Below are 23,739 nucleotides of genomic sequence, written 5' to 3' on the forward strand. Positions count from 1 at the left end.
ACCACCCACACCCCAGACTGCTGAACCACTGACCAGGGAGATGCCCTGGTCTCCCCAGGGGTGCCCAGCAGCTGTCCAGGGGTCCGATGCACACCCATGTTTGATCTGAGGGCTCTGGAGGGCTTGTCAGGGCCTGCCCAGGCTTGATCCCTGGAGGAATCTGGAGGACACCAAAGGCCCTCTGACTGGTGGCCAGAGAGCTGCTGTCTTAGCCTCCTAGTGCTGCCATAATATAAATAGCACATGTGGGTGGCTTTAAAGAATAGAAGTTTGTTTTCTTACAAATCGGGAGGCTAGAAGTCTGAGTTCAGGGTGTGGCCCTAGGGGGAGGTCCTTCTTTGCCTCAGCTTCTCCCAGCCAGCAATCCTTGGCCTTTCTAGGCTTGTAGACCCACGTGCCTTGTGTGTCTGTCTTCACCTGGCGTCTTCCCACTCTGTGTCTCTGTCTGTTCTGCTCTTTTTATAACTCAGACATGATGAGGTTTAGGACCCACCCTACTCTGGTATGACCTCATTAACATAACAAAACAGGACTACATTCACAGGTACAGTGGCCAGGACTTCAGTACACATTTTAGGAGGCACAATTCAATCCATAGCAGTTGGGGACACAGCAGCCACCGCAGTCATGGTCCCCAGTCCTGCCCTTGTCAGAAGGAAAGGATCATGAACTGGCATGTGCTGCCTGCCCCCTTGCCTGCCCCTGGCCACCTAGCTGACCCTAAGCACAGCCTTACCCATCCCCCTGGCTCCCTTGACCTTTTGAGGGATGAAGAGGGCAGAGGAAAAGAAAGGGTAGGGGAACAGGAGCGTTTCTGACCCATCTCTTTCACATAATAACAAGAGTAGTTTGTGTCTACTGAGTTCTCCCCATGTATTGATCTATGCACAGCACTTTAGCCAGCGCTGACCTGTGATTGGCACCTTATCTCACTGGCCCATGGGACACTCAGCTTACCACCTCTGTACTGCTGGGACCTTATCACACTGGCCCATGGGACACTCAGCTTACCACCTCTGTACTGCTGGGACCTTATCACGCTGGCCCATGGGACACTCAGCTTACCACCTCTGTACTGCTGGGACTTTATCATGCTGGCCCATGGGACACTCAGCTTACCACCTCTGTACTGCTGGGACCTTATCACGCTGGCCCATGGGACACTCAGCTTACCACCTCTGTACTGCTGGGACCTTATCTCGCTGACCCATGGGACACTCAGCTTACCACCTCTGTACTGCTGGGACCTTATCACGCTGGCCCATGGGACACTCAGCTTCCCACCTCTGTGCTGCTGGGACCTTATCACACTGGCCCATGGGACACTCAGCTTCCCACCTCTGTACTGCTGGGACCTTATCACACTGGCCCGTGGGACACTCAGCTTACCACCTCTGTACTGCTGGGACCTTATCTCGCTGGCCCTTGGGACACTCAGCTTCCCACCTCTGTACTGCTGGGACCTTATCACACTGGCCCATGGGACACTCAGCTTCCCACCTCTGTACTGCTGGGACCTTATCACGCTGGCCCATGGGACACTCAGCTTACCACCTCTGTACTGCTGGGACTTTATCACGCTGGCCCATGGGACACTCAGCTTACCACCTCTGTACTGCTGGGACCTTATCACACTGGCCCATGGGACACTCAGCTTACCACCTCTGTACTGCTGGGACCTTATCTCGCTGACCCATGGGACACTCAGCTTACCACCTCTGTACTGCTGGGACCTTATCACGCTGGCCCATGGGACACTCAGCTTCCCACCTCTGTGCTGCTGGGACCTTAATCACACTGGCCCATGGGACACTCAGCTTCCCACCTCTGTACTGCTGGGACCTTATCACACTGGCCCATGGGACACTCAGCTTACCACCTCTGTACTGCTGGGACCTTATCTCGCTGGCCCTTGGGACACTCAGCTTCCCACCTCTGTACTGCTGGGACCTTATCACACTGGCCCTTGGGACACTCAGCTTACCACCTCTGTACTGCTGGGACCTTATCATGCTGGCCCATGGGACACTCAGCTTACCACCTCTGTACTGCTGGGACCTTGTCTCGCTGGCCCATGGGACACTCAGCTTACCACCTCTGTACTGCTGGGACTTTATCATGCTGGCCCATGGGACACTCAGCTTACCACCTCTGTACTGCTGGGACCTTATCATGCTGGCCCATGGGACACTCAGCTCACCACCTCTGTAGCTCCTTGGAAGCCAGGTCAGCTGCCTGTCAGCTTGTGTCAGAGAACTTCTTATGGGGGACGTAGAGGAAACAGGTTTTGGGAGCTGCTTCAGGAGCCCCCCACAGGCCTCATAAGCTGGGCTGCCAGGTCACGTTCGTGAACACAGCAATTAATCAGCAAGTCTTTATTAAAAGCAACTTGAGCACAGGCCCTGGCACACAGAAGTGCCGGGTTGACTAGTATTGACTGAATGGAGGAAGCAATGACCAAGAAGGTATCAGAGACCATATCCCGTGGCTCCAGGCCAGGCTGCGGTCCGCCACCTGAAGGGGCCTCTGAATGACAAAGCAAGAGATGCCACAAGGCAGCCCGTGGTCAAAGGGCCAGATGAGGAGTTCAGGCTCTTGGATAATAACATTTAATGAGCACTTACTACATTCTAACCCCTTTGCTTTCATTGACTCGTCAGCTCTTCAAGCATCCCTACAAAGTAGGTACTGAAGTGAAACCTGCGAGAGCCAGAACTCAGCGGGTCTGCCTGGTTTTTCTGGGTCTTGCCAGTTTTCTGCTTTTGACAGGGTGCAGCCTTACCACTTTTCTCTTGCTCATTTTAGTGGGAAGTATTTGACTTCTCCTTCTCTGACAGGTTTCCACCTTACACAGGTTCCTGCTTTTGCAGATTTTACTATGTTGTTATAAAAGTAGTCTTGGTGGCACAGTGGCTAAGCGCTCAGCTGCTAACTGAAAGGTTGGCAGTTCAAATCCACCAGCTGCTCTGTGGGAGAAAGATGTAGGAGGAATTTCTCAGTACAGGGACCCTGAGTCCAAAGGATGCACTCCACTCCCAGCTCTTTTTCTTGGGGGTAGGAGGTCCCTCTTCTCTCTGCTCACTTCTGTCTTTTATATCTCAAAAGAGATTGACTCAAGATACATCCTAATCCTGTAGATTGTGTCCTGCCTCATTAATATAACTGCCTCTAATCATGCCTCATTAACTTCATGGAGGCTAGGATTTACAACACATAGGATGATTATATCAGATCACAAAATGTAGGACAGCCACACAATACCGGGAATTATGGCCTAGCCAAGTTCACACTTATTTTGGGGGGGCACACTTCAATCCAATAATCCAAATAACATGCCCCTGCAGTCTAAATCAGCATGAATGACACTTTCAGACCATTGCAAGCACTTGGCCTTGCCTTGTGTAAGCCCGAGCCTCTGTTGTAAAGGTAAGAAAACCAAGTCTTAGCACAGCTGAGAAACTTGTCCACCTCACCCAATGGAAATGCAGCTGAGCTGGGATTAGTCTGGCCCAAGGACAGCCTCTGGACTGCTCCTTGCTACACCTCAGTGCCTCCTCTGTTGTCTTTGCAATGAGCAGTCGGTGGTCAATTTCGAGGCCAAGTTGGACGGCAGGTGAGCTGCATCTCCTGGGGGAGGTAGGCAGCCTCGGTGTGGGGAGACCAGTTTGCTGCCCCTGCCCTAGCTCTCTGTGGGGCTTGGGCAGGCATACGTAGGACTGTGGCCCTGGGCTCCCTTGGGGTCCTCTCACCTGCAAGAGCATGGCTGCCCCTAAAGCCTGAGAATGCGCTGAACCTGAACAAGCGTCTCCTCTTGGGAGAACCACATTGCTTTTTGGAATAGGCCATCCTGGAAAAAGAAGGTGGGCAACGGAGGTGACTGTCTGGGCAGCCAATGGCAGTTTATATTCCGTCTGTCAGGACTTCTTCCTTGAGAGTGGAATGTAAGTAAAACTTCAGTATGTTGCAGCTTAGGAAACCCAGTGGTTCTGTTCAGACCTACAGTTCCCAAGTGCTGAAGGACATAAGCGAAAGGGGGCCCTCTGAGCCTCACCGGAATACTTTTTCCCTGACACCAAGGAAAGGTTAACTTTTCAGTCCCGCGCCACAGTGGATAGAGTCTCGGAGCTGAGAGAGCCTGTCCTCCCAGGGGCCAGCATGGGCAGAGGCCTTGGCCTTGGGGTGTGAGGCCTGGGTCTCCCCAGTCCGCTGTGCAAGAGTGAGATAAATATGCAGAGCAGCATTCACCACAGCCCGCCACACCAGGCATCCTGTCTGGCCCTCTGTCACAGAGAACTGAAACTCTCTCAAAGCGGCATTAATAAGAGGGGATTTAGTGAAAGGAACATGGGAAACCTCAAAGAAATGAAGACAGAAAGTTACCCAGGCTTTACAAGAAATAGCGGCTGCTCCTTCTGCACACACCAGCTCCGTTCTCCCCGCAGTCCAGCCTCCTTCCTTACTTGGCTTCCTGCTCCCTGACTCCTCAGACTGGCCAGACTCGGCCTCCTGGCCCCATCATCACCTGATCATGGCTCTTCATTCAAATTCTCCAGGGAGAATTGGAGTGATCATGGCCAACTAGTGACTGGATCCCCTTGAGCCAAGTGTTACCCTGGTATAGTCAGCATTTCACGGAAAGGCAAAAGGACAATGGGAGGCAAATTCATTGACATATTTGCCACACATGCATTATCTCATTTCATTCACACGCAAAGAAACCATTTTACAGATGAGAAAATGGAAACTCCAAGAGACTAAAGGACTTATTCAGCAATAAAAAGGGGTGAAGTGCTGATGCATGCTACAGCATTATGCTGAGTGAAAGAAAAAAAAAAAAAAAGACCGCACACGTATTGTCTGATTCCATGTATATGAAATGTCCAGAATAGGCAAATCTATAAAGGCAGAAAGTAGATCTGTGGTTGCCAGGGCTGGGGAAATTGGAGAGAGTGGGAAGTAACTGCCAATGGGTACAGGGTTTCTTTTGGGGGTAATGAAGACGTTTACAATTGATTGTGGTAATAATAACACAACTCTGGTTATACTGAACACCATTAAATTGTACACTTGAAGTGGATGAATTGTACGGTATATTAATTGTCTCAGTAAAGCTATTACACAGAGAGGCAGAGAGAGAGACTGACAGGCTTTCTGCACTAGAATGAGACAGAAGCTGGATTCAAACTTGAGTGTTCTGAGTTTGAACTCCATGCTCTTTGGTCTACACCACACTGCCATCTGATCCTCAGACAACTCTGCTTACAGCCTCTCGCTCCTCACCCCTCTCTTCCCACCTGCCTGGCCTCCCATGGAAGACAACATGGCACCCTTTGGTAAAGGGGCAGGCATCTGGTATTGGGGAAGCTAGGGCAGCGAAGTCCCACTCCTGCATCATACTTGTATATGCGTCTTTTTCATTACTTTTTTTCCTCAGTATAAAAGTCAAGTGTGTTGGATTGTTCATTTGTTTGTTTTAACTGACTAAATCAGAAAATAATGAGGATGAAACAAGGCATGCCATCGTTGCTGCAAGTCTTGGGTATATTTCCTCCCAGTCTTTTTTTCTTGACTATACACATGCATAGCATTTTTCAGATTTCATTTTGTTTTGTTTGAGCATATTTATGACTTGTAGTTTTGTCCTAAACCCAGAGCCAAGGGATGTCTAATTCAGGGTGAAGGTCTCCTGGGTCTCAGACCACCTGATGATTTTGCAATGGTAGTAAGTTTATGAGGCGTAAGTCTTTCCTATCATTAATGTCAGCACTTTTATATTTCTGGCATGCTACTCATTTCTTAAAAAATGAGTAGAATGTAAGAAATATCCAGATAGTTGCACAAGGCCTGCTGTTCAGACAGGGATGATGTTGCTGGAGCAGGGCTGTTGGCTTGCAGGCTCAGCGTCATGTGATGCCTCATCCTTGCCCGTTCATGAGCTGATGTGAGAACGTCAGAGTGTGACCTTGGGAAAGCCAGTGTTCCAAGTGTAGGCTGTATAAGATGCAGTCTGGGACTTCAAGAGCTCATAGATTAATTTGGGGCAACAAAACTAACGTATGGGAAAATTAAGCACTAAGCTATATGCAATTGCTTCTAAGTGCAAAAGGAATCTGGAGAAGGTAATGATAAATGTTGTTAGGTGCTGTTGAGTTGGTTCCAACTCATAGTGGCCCTATGTACAACAAAACGAAATGCTGTCCGGTCCTTTGCCATCCTTACAGTCATTGCTATGTTTGAGCCCATTGTTGGAGCCACTGTGCCCATCCATCTCGTTGAGGGTCTTACATTTGCAGTGGTTCTCAAGCATTTTTGCAGCTATGTTTTTCATATTTTAATATGTTCAGAAAAGGCATAAGTTCTATAGCTCTTCCAAGTTTGGGTGTAACTTGCTTTGTCCTTCACATTATCTGATAAAAATTTTCCTAGGTTGTTAAAAATTCATTGAAAACTTGAGTTGTATCCAACAATGCATCTTTGGGAGGCCACAGAAAAATGATTATTCACTGAACTCATTGGACTTGTGAGCTGTTTCTGTGGCTTCTGGAACATTTTGCTGCATTTACAGATTCTCATGTCTGTCCTGCCACTAATCCAGGGCACCCCAAAGGTAGCCTTGGCTACGTTTGTTCTCAGGGCCAGCACCTGGCAAGAGGCACCCACCGCTGTGGCTCAAGAGGCTCCAGGGACAGCAAATTGCTGCCTAAGGCAGAGGGTAGTGCAGAGGCAGGAAAGGGACGGGCGATGACCACATGACTTGGTGTGATGCCACTGGGGTAGGTGCCCGCAGCTCTGCCAGCCACTAGGATTGCATGACACAGAGTTCCGCTTCTCTGCCCTTGGCATTCTGCAGAGAAAGTTATCTACTTCCTTTTTTTTTTTTTTGAGCATAAAGCTCCACACTGCCATGGTGGTTCCCTACCAGGCCCCCAGACCCTGAGATGCAGCCTCCAGGTCTCAGCTTCCCCCACTCCTCGGAGTGCTATCAGCTTCGAGGCCTCTGCCCTGCCAGGGCACATCCCTTAGGCCTGTCTTGGGAGCAGCAAGGCAATCCTTAGAGACACTCAAACCGGGGCCCTTCCCCTGAGCTCCACTGTCTGCTCCACTTCTGCCAGAATCCAGATCCTTATGGTGGAGAAGGCACTCTCGTATTCTGCACAGAACGACCCCACCCTGCTGTCCTCCACTGACTCTCTGCTCCCTTGTACTCTCTTTGTCTCCCTCTCTCCTTGTCCCTTCGCCACCTTTTGTTACCTTTCTTACCTCCCATGTAAGGTCCAAGTCGTTCCCGCCTTGCCATCAAAACTCATCTTTCCTGAGTCCCATCTGCAGAATCCCCCACTCCCCTCTGGCCGAGATGATCCATTCCTGTGAGCTAAGGGCGAGCACTGAGCCTGCTATCCACCAAATGGGTCTTAGCTGCTACGGGTGCTCAGATGGGGAAGCACTGTTGCTGCCTTCTGGAAGCTCAGAGACTGGCTGGGGAGTAGCTTAATATAGACAAACAAAAAGAATTACCTTCCCAAATGATGGGAGTGCCCCGGAGCTGGGGCCACTCAGAGTGGTGGAGGTGGGACTCCACCAAACAGGCCACACTTAAGCCAAGTTTTGAAGGATGAGTAAGTGTTTGCCAGGTGGAGAGGGTGGGGAAAACATTCAAAGAGCAGGGAACAGCATTAGCCAAGACCTGAAGGTGGGGCAGCCATGGCGTGTTCAGGAAGAAGAGAGCAGCAGATAGATGACACTAGAAAAGATGTGCTGTGGCCAGATTGCACAGGCCTTGAATGCCAGGCTAAAGAGATGGAAATGCTTCTGAACAAACAGCAACCCAGGGCCTGCTATAGGCCTGGTATAGTGCAGCAAGGAGTATTGGGGGGAGCTGTGACCATGATTGGAAACCCCGGTAGCGTAGTGGTAAAGCACTATGGCTGCTAACCAAGAGGTTGGCAGTTCGAATCTGCCAGGCGCTCCTTGGAAACTCTGTGGGGCAGTTCTCCTCTGGCCTATAGGGTCACTATGAGTCGGAATCAACGGGAGTGGGTGGGTGACCATGATCTACCCATTGAAACCCATTGCCATTGTCAATTCCAACTCATAGCAACCCTACAGGACAGAGTAGAACTGCCCCATAGGGTTTCCGAAGAGCTACTGGTGGATTCAAACTGCCGACCTTTTGGCTAGCAGCCAAGCTCTTAACCACTGCAGTACTGGAGCTCCAACCATGATCTAGGTGGGCAATAATGGGTGTGTCCAGGCACAGATGGGAGGTAGCCATGATCTAGGTGGGCAGTAAGGGGCGTGTCCAGGCATGGATAGATTGTGACCATGATCTAAAGCAAAAAAAAAAAAAAAAAAAAGTTGCCTTTGAGTTGATTCGAACTCATGGCGACCCCAGGTGTGTCAGAGTAGAACTGCGCTCCCTGGGTTTTCAACGGCTGGTGTTTCAGAAGTAGATCAACAGGCCTCTCCTCTGAAGCACGTCTGGGTGGACTTCAACCTCCACCCTTTGGTTAGCAGCCAAGTGTGCTTGCCATTTGCATCACCCAGGGATGTAGGTCAGCAATAATGGGAGTGTCCAGGCATGGGGCAGGCAGTGGCCTTGATCTAGATCCGCAAGAGTCGGAGTGTCCAGGCATGGGGCAGGCAGTGGCCTTGATCTAGATCTGCAATAGTGGGAGTGTCCAGGCACGCTCTGTACATCATCTACCCCATGACTTCCATCTTTGCCCAAGTCTTGTGGAAATGTGGAGGTGAGCATCAGGGGCCTCAGCTCACATGTGAGGCTGCTACCCAGTTCACAATTTGAGCCAGCCCGGCTGCCTGCTGCTCCTTGCTAGGAAAACTTCCAAGTGGAGGACTTTATTGGGCTTGTGTAGATATGGACACATTGCTTCCAAATGCTCATTTCCCAGGACCAGAGCATCTGTGTGCTTGATACAAAACACTGGGAGAGTGAATCCATCACAGAGAGGTCAGGAGCTGCCCATGAAAACAAAGCACAAGGCCAACGAGTCGTGAAGACTAGCTCTTCCAGATCGAGGGAGAGTCCCGAGAGCTGCCCCCACTGTGGATGCACCAGGCCCTTAGATTGTGGCTTTGAGGTGCCAAGAGCTTTTCAAGCTAAAAATAGTCACGTGAACATTTGCCATTCTTGTCAATGTGGTAACAGCAGGCCCCTCTCCACTAGCCACAACACTCAGGCTGCAAGACACAGGGATTCTGCCTAGAACAGTGCTGAATAGTGAGGGGGCCTTGTGCCCATGACAGCCCACCTAGAGGGAGGCACCCAGCTGGGTGGGTCACGACTCACTTTCTATCAATTCCTCACAGTCCCACTTGCCTGGAATCTCCCTGCTCACTGTGAGTAGGCTGGTGACCCCAGCTGGCAAGGTGGGAAAGGGCCACATCCCCATGACAGCCATCTGTCAGAGCAGGTACACATAGAGCTGCTTCCGCCATCTTGTCACATCTCCTTTCTTTCAACATCAAGAGCCTGTGTCTTCTTACCAACCCCAAGTGCTGGGGTACACGCCCATCACCCTGCCACACACTGATGTCGGGAGAGCCACTGAGATAGGAAGTGTCGCAAGTTCCTATGAAGGCAAGGCCGCAGCACACAGGGGTAAACACCTGGGCTTTAGAACTAGTCTAAAGGAGCCCTGTTGGCACAGTGTAACCAAAAGGTCGGCAGTTTGAACCCACTAGTTGCTCTGCAGGAGAAAGATGTGGCGTCTGCTTCCATAAGGATTACAGCATTAGAAACCCTATGGGATAGTTCTACCCTGTCCTATAGGGTGGCTATGAGTCAGAATCCACTCGATGACATGTTAGGACTAGTCTGACCCGGTTCAAACCCTAGCTCCTTCACTCACTAACCCTGTGACTGTGGGTGAGTTATTGAATCTTCCTGAGCCTCTTGTCTTCACCTGGAAAACGGGGACAGTATTCAGACTGACTTTCAAGGCTGGTGATCAGGGATCCATGACCACGGCTGGCACAGAACGAGAGCTCCATGAACATTTGCGCTTGTCATTGTCCTACGCATTAGTTTGGGAAGCTTTTTTACTGACAGATCCCTCCACAGGCCAAAAACAAGAGCTTGGGTGAGAGGCTGGGGCCCAGCCATTCATTGTCAAGGGCCTGTCTGTCTAAATCTCTGTACACCTCTGAAATTAACAGGGTGGACAAGACCTGGGCCCCACGATTTTCTCCATGGAGGGGTTGCTTGAGTGAGCTTCAGCGTGGTCTGCAAGCCAACTGAAATGAAATGTTGGGTCCCTGTGCCTTTTTTTTTTTTTTTTTTTTTGGCGAACTCTGAGCTTTCATCAGATTCCTGGTGGGGGTGGCACCCAGAGGTCAAGAACTCCCAAGCTAGTCGACCTGTGATGCCTTTTCAGCTCTGCTGCCCCACAGCCCTGACCCAGAACAAGCCTAGTGCTGACCAGCACTGCCTCCGTATGGACAGGCCTTACAAGAGGGGCTGCTGTGGTGGCCATGGCCATGGGCTGAGTCTATGAGGACTGAGTTATTGGAAGGGCGTTTGTTCAACAGAACTTTGCTCAGCAGTGCAGGAACCCTGCTATCTGCTGGCTTCCCCTACCTGGTAGCATGGGACTGGCTTTTTATTTTAATGCTGATTTTGACCTGAGTCAAAATCATTTTGCAGTGACCAGGGGTCCCCGGCTTGGGCGGTAAGGTCAGATCCCACTGGCCACAATCCTTGGGTTTGTTCTTCCAGTGTATAACAATTGGGGTGACCAAACTAGGCCGAGCAATTCCAAGTTACCCAACACCTTCCCCAATAGGAACTAATTCCCTCCTCGCAAGCCTGCGGTGTGGGTACTTTCATCACCCCATTTTAGAGATGATTAGACTGAGGCCTAGAAAGGTTAAGTGGCCTGCCCTAGAACACCTAGCTAGGCGGGTGCAGGAACTTTGCTGTCCCCTCTGTCCCCACCTGCCTGGCCCTAGAGCACAGCAGGTTGTCACCCTTGGTGAGCTCTCACTCACCAAGGGATAGAACTGCAGCTGGGCTCCACGGTCTCCATCACCTCCCACCCACCCCAGTGCTGCTGGGGAGCATCCTGTGGGGCTTCCCCTTGCCAGGCAGGAAGTGGTGGGAGAGGTTTAAAACAGCCCTGGAGGGGAAAACAACCCTCAGAGCAGTGAAGCAAATGCTTTGGTTGGCCCGGCCCCCGCCCCACCCCATACACCACCTCTTCTCGGGGCAGCAGGCCAGCTCAACGAACTGATCGCGTCTCCTGCTCCTGTCTTCACAGGCTTCTGGAACTCTGCGCTGAACCCCCGGCGAGCAGCAGGAAGCCCATCGGAGCCCCCCAGAGACCTGGCCCCCAGGGGGGTGCCCCCAGCCTCCAGCCTCAGGCCTACAGCCCATTACTCAAACTGTTCCTGCGAAATTGAGCTGGCGGTGGGAAATGACTGCCTGTGGTTTGTGAACCCTGTCTTCATCGAGGATTGCAGTGGAGCCCAGTCCACTGACCCGCCATCCCTGGGAAGCTGCCCTGTGCGCCTCTTGCCCCTCACCTCCAACGCTACCTCACCTACCTCCCGGTGGGCCCCACGCCGCCCCCCACCCCCACCCCCAGTCCCCCCCGCCAATCCCCCACTCCGGCCTCCTCCTCTCTCCCCTCCTCCGCCCCCAACTCCTGCTCTTCCTTGCCCTTCGCCCCGTTCTGACCCCGTGGCTGCTGCTCCCCACTCCCCAGAGCCACTTGTTCTCACACCCCCAGTTTCTGCCACCCACCTCGCACCCCATGCCCCAGGCCCCCCAGACCTTCCAAGCCATACACCCATGACAGCCTGCGAGAGGCTCCCACACCCCTCCCCAGGCCTGGGCCCCCTCCGGGAGGAAGAGATGAAACCGGGAGCCGCCCCCAGCCCCTTGCAGCAGGCCTCTGCCCCACCACTGCTCTCGAAGAAGAGACTCCCTGCTGCACCCCCCAGACGTCACCTCTCTGAGAGGGCCTCCCTTGAGGAACTCAGCTCGGGGAAGGCAGACAGGGGGATGGCAGCAGAGGGGGATCAGTTGGGCACTTCCAGGGCAACCTCGCTCAGCCTGCCTCTCCAGGGGACCTCAGACAGTCCTGGGGACAGGCCTCTGAGGACCACGGAGCAAGACCAGGAAGCGGAGGCCAAAGCCAGTGGCCCGGGCAGCGTACAGGAGCCTCCAAAGAAGACCAAGCAGCCCCCAGTGCCACCCCCCAGGAAGAAGCGCATCTCCCGGCAGCTGGCCTCGGCCCTCCTAAGTCCCTTCGAATGCCCTGAGCGCTCCATGGAGGAGGTAGCCCCTGAGAAGCCCCCATCTGGGCCACCCAAGGAAGGCCCAAGCCCTGCCCCCCAAGTTGGGACTCTGAGCCTCCATGCCCAGGCCGGGGCCCATCCCCAGAGCTCCGCAGAGTTCACAGGCTCCCTGGCCTCCCTCTCGGAAAGCCTGGGCGTGCCTACCTTGGCCACAGACCAGGACTCCTACTCAACCAGCAGCACAGAGGAGGAACTGGAGCAGTTCTGCAGCCCCAGCGGGAAGAAGAAGCCCTCGATGATCCTGGGCAAGGCCCGGCACCGGCTGAGCTTGGCGAGCTTCACCAATGTCTTCCACGCCTTCCTCTCCAACAACCGAAAGCTGTACAAGAAGGTGGTGGAGCTGGCACAGGACAAGGCCTCGTACTTCGGCAGCCTGGTGCAGGACTACAAGGTGTACAGCCTAGAGATGATGGCGCACCAGGCCTCCAGCACCGAGATGCTACAGGAGATCCGCACCATGATGACCCAGCTCAAGAGCTACCTGCTGCAGAGCACCGAGCTCAAGGCCCTAGTGGACCCCACCCTGCACTTGGAGGAGGAGCTCGGTCAGTGCCTGGGCAGGGCTGGGGGCAGGTGCAAGGGAGGGAAGGACGAAGGGGCTCATAGGCTCGGGAGCCATTAGGACAGAAGAGGTCTCTGTAGTGGGCATGTTGGTGCCCTGCCCATATCCCCTCCCCTGGGCTGGTGCAACCATCTCTTCGCTATGCGAGTGTTGGCTGCTAATGGCTCAGAGCTGCCCCCTTTTCTCAAACTTGACCTTGGCCATGAAGGATCCATGTTGCCTGCACCCCCTTCCCTCAACCAGCAGCTCTCAACTAGTCACTCTCTGCCATGGGTTACAAAAGGCCACCCTCTTACCTCAAGGTGGGACCCGCTATGTGATGCTCCAGAGCTCCCCATGGGATCAGGCTGTGGCTAAGACCAGATCCTTACTCCAGCCCTTCCCCAGCCCCATCCTTCTTCCTCACTCATTTTCTTCTAAGAATTCTCCCCAAAAATCAGTGGTGTGCACTGAATCCCTGTCTCAGGCTCTGTTTCTAGGGAACTGACCTAAGACAGCTTGCTGCTTGACCAGCATTTCTAAAGCAGCCCCTGGCCCTCCTCCACCCCTTATTAGCCTCTAACCCAGTAGCTGTCAAGCCTTTTTTGATTGTGATCCATGGCGAGAAATATGTTTCACATTGCAATCAATTACGCACCTATATAAATATTTAAAATATTCAGCAAGATCACAGTGCTATGGCCACCCACTTGTGAAAACATTGAACGACTTCTGGACCAGTTCAAAATAGATACCACCCCAAGCCCTCAAGTGCTGTCTTCCCTGGGACCCCCCAGCCCACCTCACCAAATTCAACACCGAAAGGGTCAGTGGCACAAGAAGGGACATTTGGAACTCTACAGCCAGGTAGATTCACAGTGAATGTTTCTTAAAAAGAGAGTTTAAGTGCTGCCTTGCCCAGGGAGGCTGGATTTTGATTGTGGGCTCCTGAGAACGGCTAAGCTTGCCTGGCCCAAGGACTGAGGGGGGAGTTTCAGACACAGTGATGGATTGTGGAGTTGAGAAGTGGGGGAGGCGGCAGGAGGCCAGTGCCAAGTGTACGTCTGCATGGGGCCCTGGGTTGTGCGGAGCCCAGTACCTGGGGGTGGAGGGACCCCACGGGCAGGAAGCTCAGGGATTCAGGGATGGGGGTGGCATGGGCTGGGCCCTCCCACGGGCAGCCTGTTCCCCACCAGGTGGATGAGTCAGAGCCTGAGGCCCTGCCCGGAGGGGCTTGAGGTCTGAGCAGGGAGTCAGCTGAGCAAGTGGGTTCGTCCAACAATGACTGAGCACCCACTGTGTGCCAGATGGAAACTCTGATGGTGTAGTGGTTAAGAGTGACAGCTGCTAACCAAAAGGTTCGCAGTTCAAATCCACCAGGTGCTCCTTCAAAACTCTATGGGGCAGTTCTACTCCGTCCTACAGGGTCTCTGTAAGTTGGAATTGACTCAATGGCAATAGGTTTTGTTTTACGGGTTGTGCACCAGACACTCTCGAGAAGCAAAATTGGCAAAACCCTTTCCTTCGGGGAGCTTACCCTCTAGTGGGAGTGAGAGGCAACAAACGTGAAAATGAGTAAATGACAGAGTAAGGTGGCCCAGGAGCCGGGGAAAGTGGTAGGAAGTGAAGCCAGGGAATCACGGGGGTGTCTTAATTATCTAGTGCTGCTGGGACAGAAATACCACACGTGGGTGGCTTTAACGAACAGCAGTGTATTCTCTCACAGTTCAGGAGGCTAGAAGCCCTAATTCAGGGCACCAGCTCTAGGGGAAGGCTTCCTCTCTCTGTCGGCTCTGAGGGAAGGTCCTTGACTTCTCAGATACTCTAGCGTGGGCTTCCTCCATTCCTCCGTCAGCTCCACGTGGTATCTATCTTTCCCCTGCTTACGCTTGCTTTGTGCCTAATCTGCTCTTTCCTTATCTCCAACATCATTAGGTTTAAGATACACCCTACAGGATACGGCCTCATTAACATAAAAAAGGAAGCCCTGTTTCCAAATGGGATGATAGCCACAGGTATAGGGATTGGGATTCTAACACCCATTTTGGGGGACACAGTTCATTCTGTAACGGGGGGCAGGCCATGCAGTGCCAAGTGGGCTGCCAAAGACGTTCTTTGACTCTAAGAGATTAGACGGTGGGGGGGGGGGGGGCGAGGCGTGACATGATCTAACTTATTAACACTTGATAAATTAAGTTTCCACATTCACTCTGTCCGTTGTGCCGAGTGGGAGCAAAGAGATCCAGAGAAGGTTACCGCAATAACCAGGCCAGTGGTGATGGCGGCTTACGCTGGGATGGGGTGGAGGTCAAGGAGGGGGTGCGAAGTGGTCGGATTCTGGATCTTTTGTGAAGATGGAGCCAACAGGATCTGCTGGCCAACTGCACGTGGGATGACAGAGAGGAGGCAGGGTGGTACAAGTGCTTGTGTCTGCACCCCTGGGAGGGTGCAGTTGCCATCTCCCAAGATGGAGCATCTAGGGGGTTAGGTGGATTGGTGGGAGCTGGGAGAAGCCTGGGGGCTTGGTTTTGGCCACTTGCTATTTGAGATGTCCATTGAACACTCAGTGGAGGGAGAAGTAAGCAGTTGGGATACACGTCTGGAGTTCTGGGGAGGGGTGGGAGCTAAAGAGCCATGAGCCTGGTGAGATCATCCAGGGTCTGAGGACAGAGCTGCAGAACCATGCAGACGGGGAGGCGTGGAGGATGTGGAGGGACAAGGAAGACTCACAGTGGCCCAGAGGAAGCTAAAGTCAGCCCTGGTTCCAGAGTGTAGCAGCTGGGGCCTAGAAGAGAAGTAAGAGGTTACCAAGCTCAGTGTGGACAAGGGCAGAGAGGGGAAGGTTTGTGGGAGGGTCATGCGGGGCCATGACAGTCAGGCAGAGGATGGGCCTGGAGATGATGGAACCCCTGAAGGTGTGTTGTGTGGAGGGCAGAGAGGAAGGGGTGAAGCAGGAAGACCAGTCAGGAGGCTGGCCTGGTGGCCTGGGACCAGGCAGTGGAGGCTCAATACAAGCCTAGCTCACACTAGACAGTGCAGGGAGGACCCCAGCCCCAGCATGGGCCAGCCTCCAAGTATCAGTCAAGACCAACCTTGTCCCAGGTACCTGAATGCCAAGAAGGTCCAGACTCAGAATCCAGCCAGGCAGGTGACATAGCAAAGTGTCACCAGAGTCTACCCATGGGCATGAGTGTGGAGCAGGGAGGCCTCCAGGCAGAGAGGGTGGCCACTGAGCTGGCCTTCTAGGGACAGGAAGGGATGGAAATGCAGAGATGGCTGGGAAGGTGCTCCGGGCAGAGGAACACAGTCCTAACACCATCCCCAGCTCTGCACATTTCTGCCAAACTCTATGGGCTTGGGCTACTGGGATTCTTGAGCAACCACGACTCAGAGCTCACTAGTGTCTTAGTTACTTAGTGCTGCTGTACCACAAATACCACAAGTGGGTTGCTTTAAAGAACAGAAATTTATTGTGTCATGGTTCTGGAGGCTAGAAGTCCAAATCAGGGTCTTGGCCATGTCTGGATTCCTTCCTCATCAGCAGCCCTAGGCCTTCCTTGGTTCCTTGTAGATGATCCTCACATGGTATCTGTCTTTGTCTAATTTGCTCTTCTTATAACTCAAAAGTGATTAGGTTTAGGATCCATCCTACACTGGTATAGTCTGAGTAATAGAACAAAGAGTCCTATTTCCAAACAGGATCACATCCACAGGTAAAAGGGTTAGGATTTCAACACGTATTTTGAGGGGACACAATTCAATCAATAACCACTGGCCAAGATCACACAGGGAGCAGGTGATAGAGCTGGGGTTCAAACACAGACAGTCTGACCCTGTCCACGAACTAACCATTCTATTGCTCTGCCTTGTACCTCAAGCTCTGCCCACATGTCAGGTAGACAGTAGAAGAACCTAAACCACAGAACAGGCCGGGCAGAACCCTGTGCTCGGGTACTCTGATTTTATCAGGGACAAAAGGCACGAGGAGCAGCCTGAGACGAACAAAGGACTAACTTGTGGCCTCATGGGCCAGTGTCTGGAGAGGAGGCAGCTGCAGGAGATATGGTGCTCTCAGAGACAAAAGGGACCCAGGGACCCTAGGGGCAGGGGCTGTAGCCCTCTCACATTGCAGATGAGGAAGCAGAGCCCAGAAGGGGAAGTGACTTGGCCAAGGTCACACAGGAGCCGGGGCAGCCGCAGAGCTGACTGACGCAGGTCCTCGCCCCCAGGTCACTGTACCTCCAGCTGCAAAAGGCTCCGAATGGGGTAGAGGACATAAGCCAGGCCTGGATGGAGGGACAGGATTGGGGTGAACTGCTGAAGCAACTGGAGAAGCAGAGGGAAGAGGGAGGTGGCAGGACGGGGACCCAGGATGGCCAGGACAGGTCCTAAACCCATAAAAATGCCAACCCCAGGGAAGGGTTGTCTAGGGGTCAACCGAGACTCAACCAGGGGGCATGAGCCCTTCCCTCTCATCCCAGGGATAGGACAGCTCAGCTGTCACCATGCTGCCCTAGAAGGGTCTCCCCTTACTGGACCCCTAGCCGAGACCCTCCCCCTGGGGACAGGGGGAGGGCCAAGAAGGGCTCCTGAGAATATTTCCCAACTGTCACCCAAAGCAGCTGAGCATCACCTTGGTATCAGGTAGGCATGGGTTCAAAGCCTCATTCAGCCCCCATCGAGCTATGTAATGCTCCCCCCCCATATACACACCAGCGCTTCGGTAGGTCCTGTAGAGGGGATAATAACATGCATGTGGCAGGGTTGTCGTGAGGACAGAGCTCACTAGATCCCATTTCACTGCAATGACGTTTGAACAATGAAAGAACAAGCCATACGGGTATCTGTGGGGTGACTGCTCCAGGCAAAGGGCATAGCAAGTGCAAAGGCCCTGAGGCAGGAGCAGTCTGGCAGGTCGGAGGAGCAGCAAGCAGGTCAGGGTGGCTGGAGTAGGATGAATCCAGGGGAGCAGACAAGGTGATGAGTCCAGAGAAGTCACGAGGCCAGATCCCAGGGGTCCTTCTAGGCCATGGGGAAGATGGGCTTTTACTGCAAGTGAGATGGGAGCCATTATGGGGTTCTGAGCAGAGGAGTGTCATGACCTAACATGTCATAACAGGATTACACTGGCTGCTGTGTTGAGAATGTATAATCAAAGACCAGGCAAGAGGCTAGTGAAGTACCAGGCAAAAGACGATGGTAGCCCAGGTCTGAGCTACCAGCATGGGATTGGTAAGAAATGAGATTCTGGGTATAGGGGATTTTGAAACCAGAGTCAAATGGATTTGGGAATTGAAAGAAAGAGAGGCATCAAGAATAGCTCCACCAGAACAAAAAAGAAATGGGAAATGTTTGATAGCTATAAGTAGTGTAGTACACAATCGCAAATACATTTATCCTCCGTGAAAGAGAGTGTGTGTGTGTGTGTGTGTGTGTGTGTGTGTAGGGAAAGACTGAAAGGAACATACGTAGAAAATGACTTAGGTAGTGGAATTAACCAGATTTTGTTTTAACAATGAAAGTCTGAAGAAAAAAGATTCATGTATTTCTTTACTTTAGACAGAATTTTGTAGGTTCTCCCAAACCATACGCAACAGAACAAATAGAATCTATGGGGGATAGTTGAGCTCAAGAAGTAAAAGAAGTGAAAACATCTGACTGCCTTGGTTTGAATCCAGGCTTTGCCGGCTCTTAGCTCTGTAGCCATGGGACCAGTTATTGGCCTCTGTGCGCCACCTCATCTGTAAAATGGGGACACTCACACTTACTCTTAAATTGTTATGATAATAAAAAAGATACCTGTATCACGAGTTCATGATAAGTGTAAGCTGTTATTACTCCATTCATATATATGTTGATCAGATCAGATAATAGTGTTGCAGAGAAATACTGTGAAACCTATCAATACAATTTTAAAGCAGCAGATATTTTGAGTTGATTATTTCTCTGGTGTTGGCAAGACTACAACTTTTGAAAATATGCTTTTAAAATGTTTCCTTCTGTTAAGTAAGAACCCATTGTTTAAAATTGTATTTTAATCTTTTTTTTTTAATTTTAGGATAATTTATTTGATAATGTCCTGTTTAAAAAAAGAATAGCTCCACCGAACATTTACTGGACACCCAGGTTCTCGGTGTACAGCTGCACAGGTTGTGCACTGAACAACCCCAATGTCAATGGTACACTCTAGAGTTCTGTGCTGAGGCAGCCCTGTGAGCCCTGTGCCAGGCCCTGTAGAAGGCACTGGGATATAATGGCCAGTTAGTATCAGCCCCAGGGGGCACCTGTGCCAGCATCTTTGCAGCATGGCTTCCTATTGACTGTACAACGTTTCTCACATGTCAGAGCCCCGGGCTGTGACTGCCAGAGCTGTGAGTGTGTATTTCCAGGAACAGGGCGGGATGGCTGCACTGTTGGGCAGCAGGGCCGGTGACAGGATCCCTGCGGCTAGCTTCCTCACCCTCCCATTCTTACCCACCTACAGAAGCGATCGTGGAGTCTGCCTTGTACAAATGTGTCCTCAAGCCACTGAAAGAAGCCATCAACTCCTGCCTGCACGAGATCCACAGCAAGGACGGCTCACTGCAGCAGCTCAAGGAGAACCAGCTGGTGGTCCTGGCCACCACCACCACCGACCTGGGTGTGACCACCAGCGTGCCGGAGGTGCCCATGATGGAGAAGATCCTGCAGAAGTTCTCCAGCATGCACAAGGCCTACTCGCCTGAGAAGAAGATCGCCATCCTGCTCAAGACCTGCAAACTCATCTACGACTCCATGGCCCTTGGCAACCCAGGTAGGTGGGCAGCCAAGGAGGGCCTGGCTGGGGGCTCCTTTCATGGCGCGTAAGCTATGGCGTCGTGCGGGTCCATGACCCCCACCAAGAACTCCAGAGTTCTTGGAAGACCCCTGGCACTAGAGTAATCTTTCCAGATTCAGAAGCCTGTCGGGGTGGGATTCCTGGGCACCTCCTGGGGGTTACCTACAGATCAAAAGGAGGGCTGTGATTGGCTGCAACGTTGGAGACAAGCGAGGAAGTCCACCCATACCATGCCTTTGTGTGAATTAGGAAAAAGCATCTATGTAAGTTCACAATTCACAAGTCCACAGGCAGGCAAACTGTTATGCTGATCTGGTCCAGGCGTGCCCAAGCTTGGCTGGGTCACTTATAGGTGTGTCATCATCAGTAGACTGGTTGGAGGCTGACCGGTCTAGAATGGTCTTGCGCGGATGTTGAGTGGTTGATTGGCGGTTGGCTGGTCTAGGGTAGGGGGCACTGGGCCACATGTTTCTCATCCTCCAGTGGTCTGGCCTGGGCTTGCGCCCATGGCAGTAGCAGGGGTCTAAGAGCAAGCAAAGCCTGCAGGGCCTGTTGAGGCCTAGGCTTGAATGGCCACAATGTTACTCTGACATATTTCATTGAGCGAACAAGTCACAAGGCCAGCCCAAATTCAAGGAGTGAGGAAATTGACTCCTCCTCTTCTTAGGAAAAGCCGCAAAGTCACATTGCAAGGGATATGGATACAGAGAAGGGACTCCTCCGGGCAGACAGGAACAGGCACCGCTACACCACGATGCACACCTGGGTGAACAGAACACAGGCTGGATGTCATCCCCCAATCACCCCTTCATCTGAATGCCCTTGTGCAGGGAGCAACCTGTGCAACTGTACGTAGCATCCCTGGCAATAGGAATGGAAGGATTGTTAACTCTGAAGCCACACAAATTCTTGTGCCGTGGAGGTGATTCCAACTCATAGTGACCCTGTAAGACAAAGCAGAATTACCCCATAGAGTTTCCAAGAGTGTAATCTTTACAGAAGCAGATTGCCACATCTTTCTCCCACATAGTGGCTGGGGGGTTCTAACTGCCAACCTTTGGGTTAACAGCCAAGCTCTTAACCACTGTGTTACAGGGCTCCTTACACTGAGTTAGAACTACCCGTTACACTTTGTCCTAATGTTGGCCCTGTGACTACAGGATGGAGGGATGTAGCAGTGGTAGGATGGTGTAGCAGAGGCTTCTTTTGCCACGTGGACATTACCCTTGGAGGTCTGGGTGTCCCATGCAGTTTGGAGCTCAGAGAACAGGCCCAGGATGTGCACTCCACGGGAGAGTATCGTCCTAAAATGTTGCTGAGCTGCAGGCCAGGGGCAGCCTGCAGAGCCCAGAGCTCTGGAAGAGCTTGACAAGGTCAGTGTGAGAGCTGTGGAGCCCCGTGAAGTGTCCCAGCGTGCCTGGCAGGGGCACCTGAAGCTGAAGGCCCCATCTTGGCCCCACAAAAACCTGGCCAGGAGCTAGCCTAGAACCTTCCCAGAGCTTCTCAGAGTTGGCATCCTGGTCATAGAGCACCCGGGAGGGAGGGAGGGAAGCTCAGGGTGTCCTGCATTCTCTATAGGGGAGCAGCAGCAAAACTGGGCCAAGCCAGAAGGAAGGCAGAGCCCTGTAGGACCCTGTGCGGGGAGCAGCCTCAGAGAGAGAAAGTGGGCGAGAAAGACCCAGGTTCCCTCCTCAGCTTTGCGCCTTCCCAACTCTGGGACAGCACTCAGGGTACTTAGGCGCTCTGGGCCTCAATTTCGCCATGTGTTAAGTGGGCACACTCTTACCCCCACATGAGGCAAGCTGTGAGATTTAGAGGAGCCTGCATTTGGCATCTTGCACAACTGCCGGCACTTAATGACAGCTGCCTTCCCCATCTATGCTTCTAATTACGGGAATCACTTCCCCCAGGATTATGCTGGGCTTGGGGTAAAGCGTGGGCTGAGGACAATGCAAGCCTTTCAACATTATTAGGGAGACAGCTCTGGGCTGGAAAAGGGCCTTCCAGTCTCAGTGAGCCTCGGTTTACCCAGAAGCTGCTGGCTTCCTAGAATTCTTTTAAAAACCCAACCTCATGGCAGTGATGCTCAAACACTATGATTTTTGCTAACAAAGAATTTTCTTACTAAAAAAGATAGCCAGATATTGTATGATCCCACTTGTGTGAAATCTCTAGAATAGGCAAATGTATAGAGAGGGAAAGGAGATTAGAGATTACCGAGGGCTGGGGGCCGGGGGGAGGTTGGGGAGATACCGCTTAACGGGTACAGAGTTTCTCTTTGGGGTGATGGTGGTGATGGTCACACAACATCGTGAATGTCATTAATGTCCCCGAATTGTACACTTAAAACTGGTTGAGCTAGCAAATTTTATGTATCTATATTTTACCACAATAAAAAAGGGGAAAAAAAAGTTTGCTGAGAGGAAGGGAAAAACCAAAAAAAACAAACCTGTTGCCATCAAGTCGATTCCGACTCATGGCGACCCTGTAAGACAGAGTAGAGCTGCTCCATAGGGTTTCGAAGGAACAGCTGGTGGATTTGAACTGACAACCTTTTTGGTTTGCAGCTGTAGTGTGCCGTGGCTCTTAGCCACTGTACCACCAGGGCCTCAGGGAATCGAAAAGGAATGGCTAATTTTGAGGGGAAGAGGAACGGAAAGAAAGGCGGCAACTAGAGTGCCCGCCTGGAGCAGAAGGAGAAAACAGAGTGGAGCAGAGCAAGGGAGCTTACCATTCCCCATCCTTGGTGGGAAGGAGCTGGAATCTCAGCTGATTCCAAAGCCAGGCTCTAGCAGGGAGATCCTCGCTCTGAGGACAGGCCAGTGTGAAGGTTCCATGCAGGAACAGACATATTTCTCGTTAGGGAACAGACAACGTGTTTCCTTCCAACCACTGGGTGAGCACTTGACTGGGAGTCCAGTGCCTCCTAATCTCACCTCTGCCCCTAGCAGGCTGGGGCTGCCCCTCAGAGTCTCACCTTCTTCACCTGGGAGGAAGCAGGTACTGCCGCGAGATGCAGGGACTTTGGGGTTTGTTCAGCAGACCTGGGTGTGAACCCCAGCTTCAGTGTTGGAGCCCTGGACGCTCACTTCACTGGGCCTGTGCCTGTGTATAAAATGGGGATAAAAGGCCTCCTCTTCAGGGTCACCTGCAAAGTACCTGGACAGTGTTGGTGCTCAGAGAGTTACAGAAATTCCTGAGCCTCAGCGTTCTCGTTTATAAATGGTGCTAGGAAGCCCCAGCTGTTGTAAGAATCAGATATGACCAAGTACGCATGTATGTGTGTTAAATAGATAGTGAGACGCAGGGATGGCTGCCTCCCACCAACATCCCCCAAAATATGAAGGCCGAACCTGCTCGGTGGTTTCCAAGCCGGGTTCCACGAAGCACCGCAGGGGCCACCAAAGTTTCCCAGGAGAGGCTGAGCCCCACGCCAGCCTCACCCCAGACCACCCTGCTTCCACCTGTTTTACACATAGGGTTCCATATGGGATTTTGTTCAAAACAAAGAGTTCTGCTGCTAGGTTGTTGTTGCTTCACCATGTATTTGGAAATAATTTCTAACTGTACAAAGTTGCAAGAATAAAAATAGGACAGTGAAAGGGTAGCACCCACATGCTCCTTGTGTATTGGTAATATGTTACCAAGTTTGCTTTCTCATTGGCACTAGTTCTCCTTCTCTCCCTTTGTGCATACATTATTTTTTTCTGAACCATACAGCTTAGTCCTTCACATACATCTTGGCCCTTCACGTATGTTTTACCCCTTTACCCCTAAATACTTCCCCTCGACCCCTAAATGCTTCCCTAAGAATAGAGACATTCTCTTAGGAAACCACAATGCTGTTGTCCGCTTCATAAATTTGCATCGATACATTTCTTTCTAATCTACCGCCCCTATTGCAGGCCCTCAACTGATCTGATAAGGTCCTTTCCAGCATTTCCCCCTCCTGTTCAGGATCTCAGGGTCCAGTCAAGGGCCGGGCACTACATTTATTTATCCAGGTCTTTGTTGTTGTTCTTGTTATCATCAGTTGCTGTCAAGTCAGCCCCCAACTCATGGC

At 52.0% G+C, this 23,739-nt stretch overlaps 2 protein-coding genes across 3 annotated transcripts in view; both read left to right on the top strand.

Annotated features, from left to right (window-relative positions):
* RIN3 (Ras and Rab interactor 3) overlaps positions 1-23,739 on the top strand; it is a 152,261-nt gene that overhangs the window by 98,167 nt on the left and 30,355 nt on the right. The window contains exons 6-7 of the mRNA XM_049899486.1: positions 11,277-12,863; positions 19,344-19,652. Coding sequence (XP_049755443.1) covers positions 11,277-12,863; positions 19,344-19,652 — 1,896 coding nt within the window. The remainder of the gene's footprint in view (positions 1-11,276; positions 12,864-19,343; positions 19,653-23,739) is intronic.
* On the top strand, positions 1,092-6,805 carry LOC126084746 (uncharacterized). Of its 2 annotated transcripts, none has more exons than XM_049899492.1 (2): positions 1,092-1,879; positions 1,988-6,805. In XM_049899492.1, exons 1-2 carry the CDS (start codon positions 1,092-1,094, stop codon positions 2,349-2,351), a joined length of 1,152 nt encoding a protein of 383 aa, XP_049755449.1. In that variant the 3' UTR covers positions 2,352-6,805. The 2 variants fall into 2 exon arrangements, with proteins under 2 accessions (XP_049755449.1, XP_049755450.1); XM_049899493.1 differs by having other exon boundaries at positions 1,092-1,662; positions 1,988-2,211.

The sequence above is a fragment of the Elephas maximus genome, chromosome 10, assembly GCF_024166365.1.
Source record: "Elephas maximus indicus isolate mEleMax1 chromosome 10, mEleMax1 primary haplotype, whole genome shotgun sequence".
In the NCBI taxonomy this organism is placed as follows: domain Eukaryota; kingdom Metazoa; phylum Chordata; class Mammalia; order Proboscidea; family Elephantidae; genus Elephas; species Elephas maximus.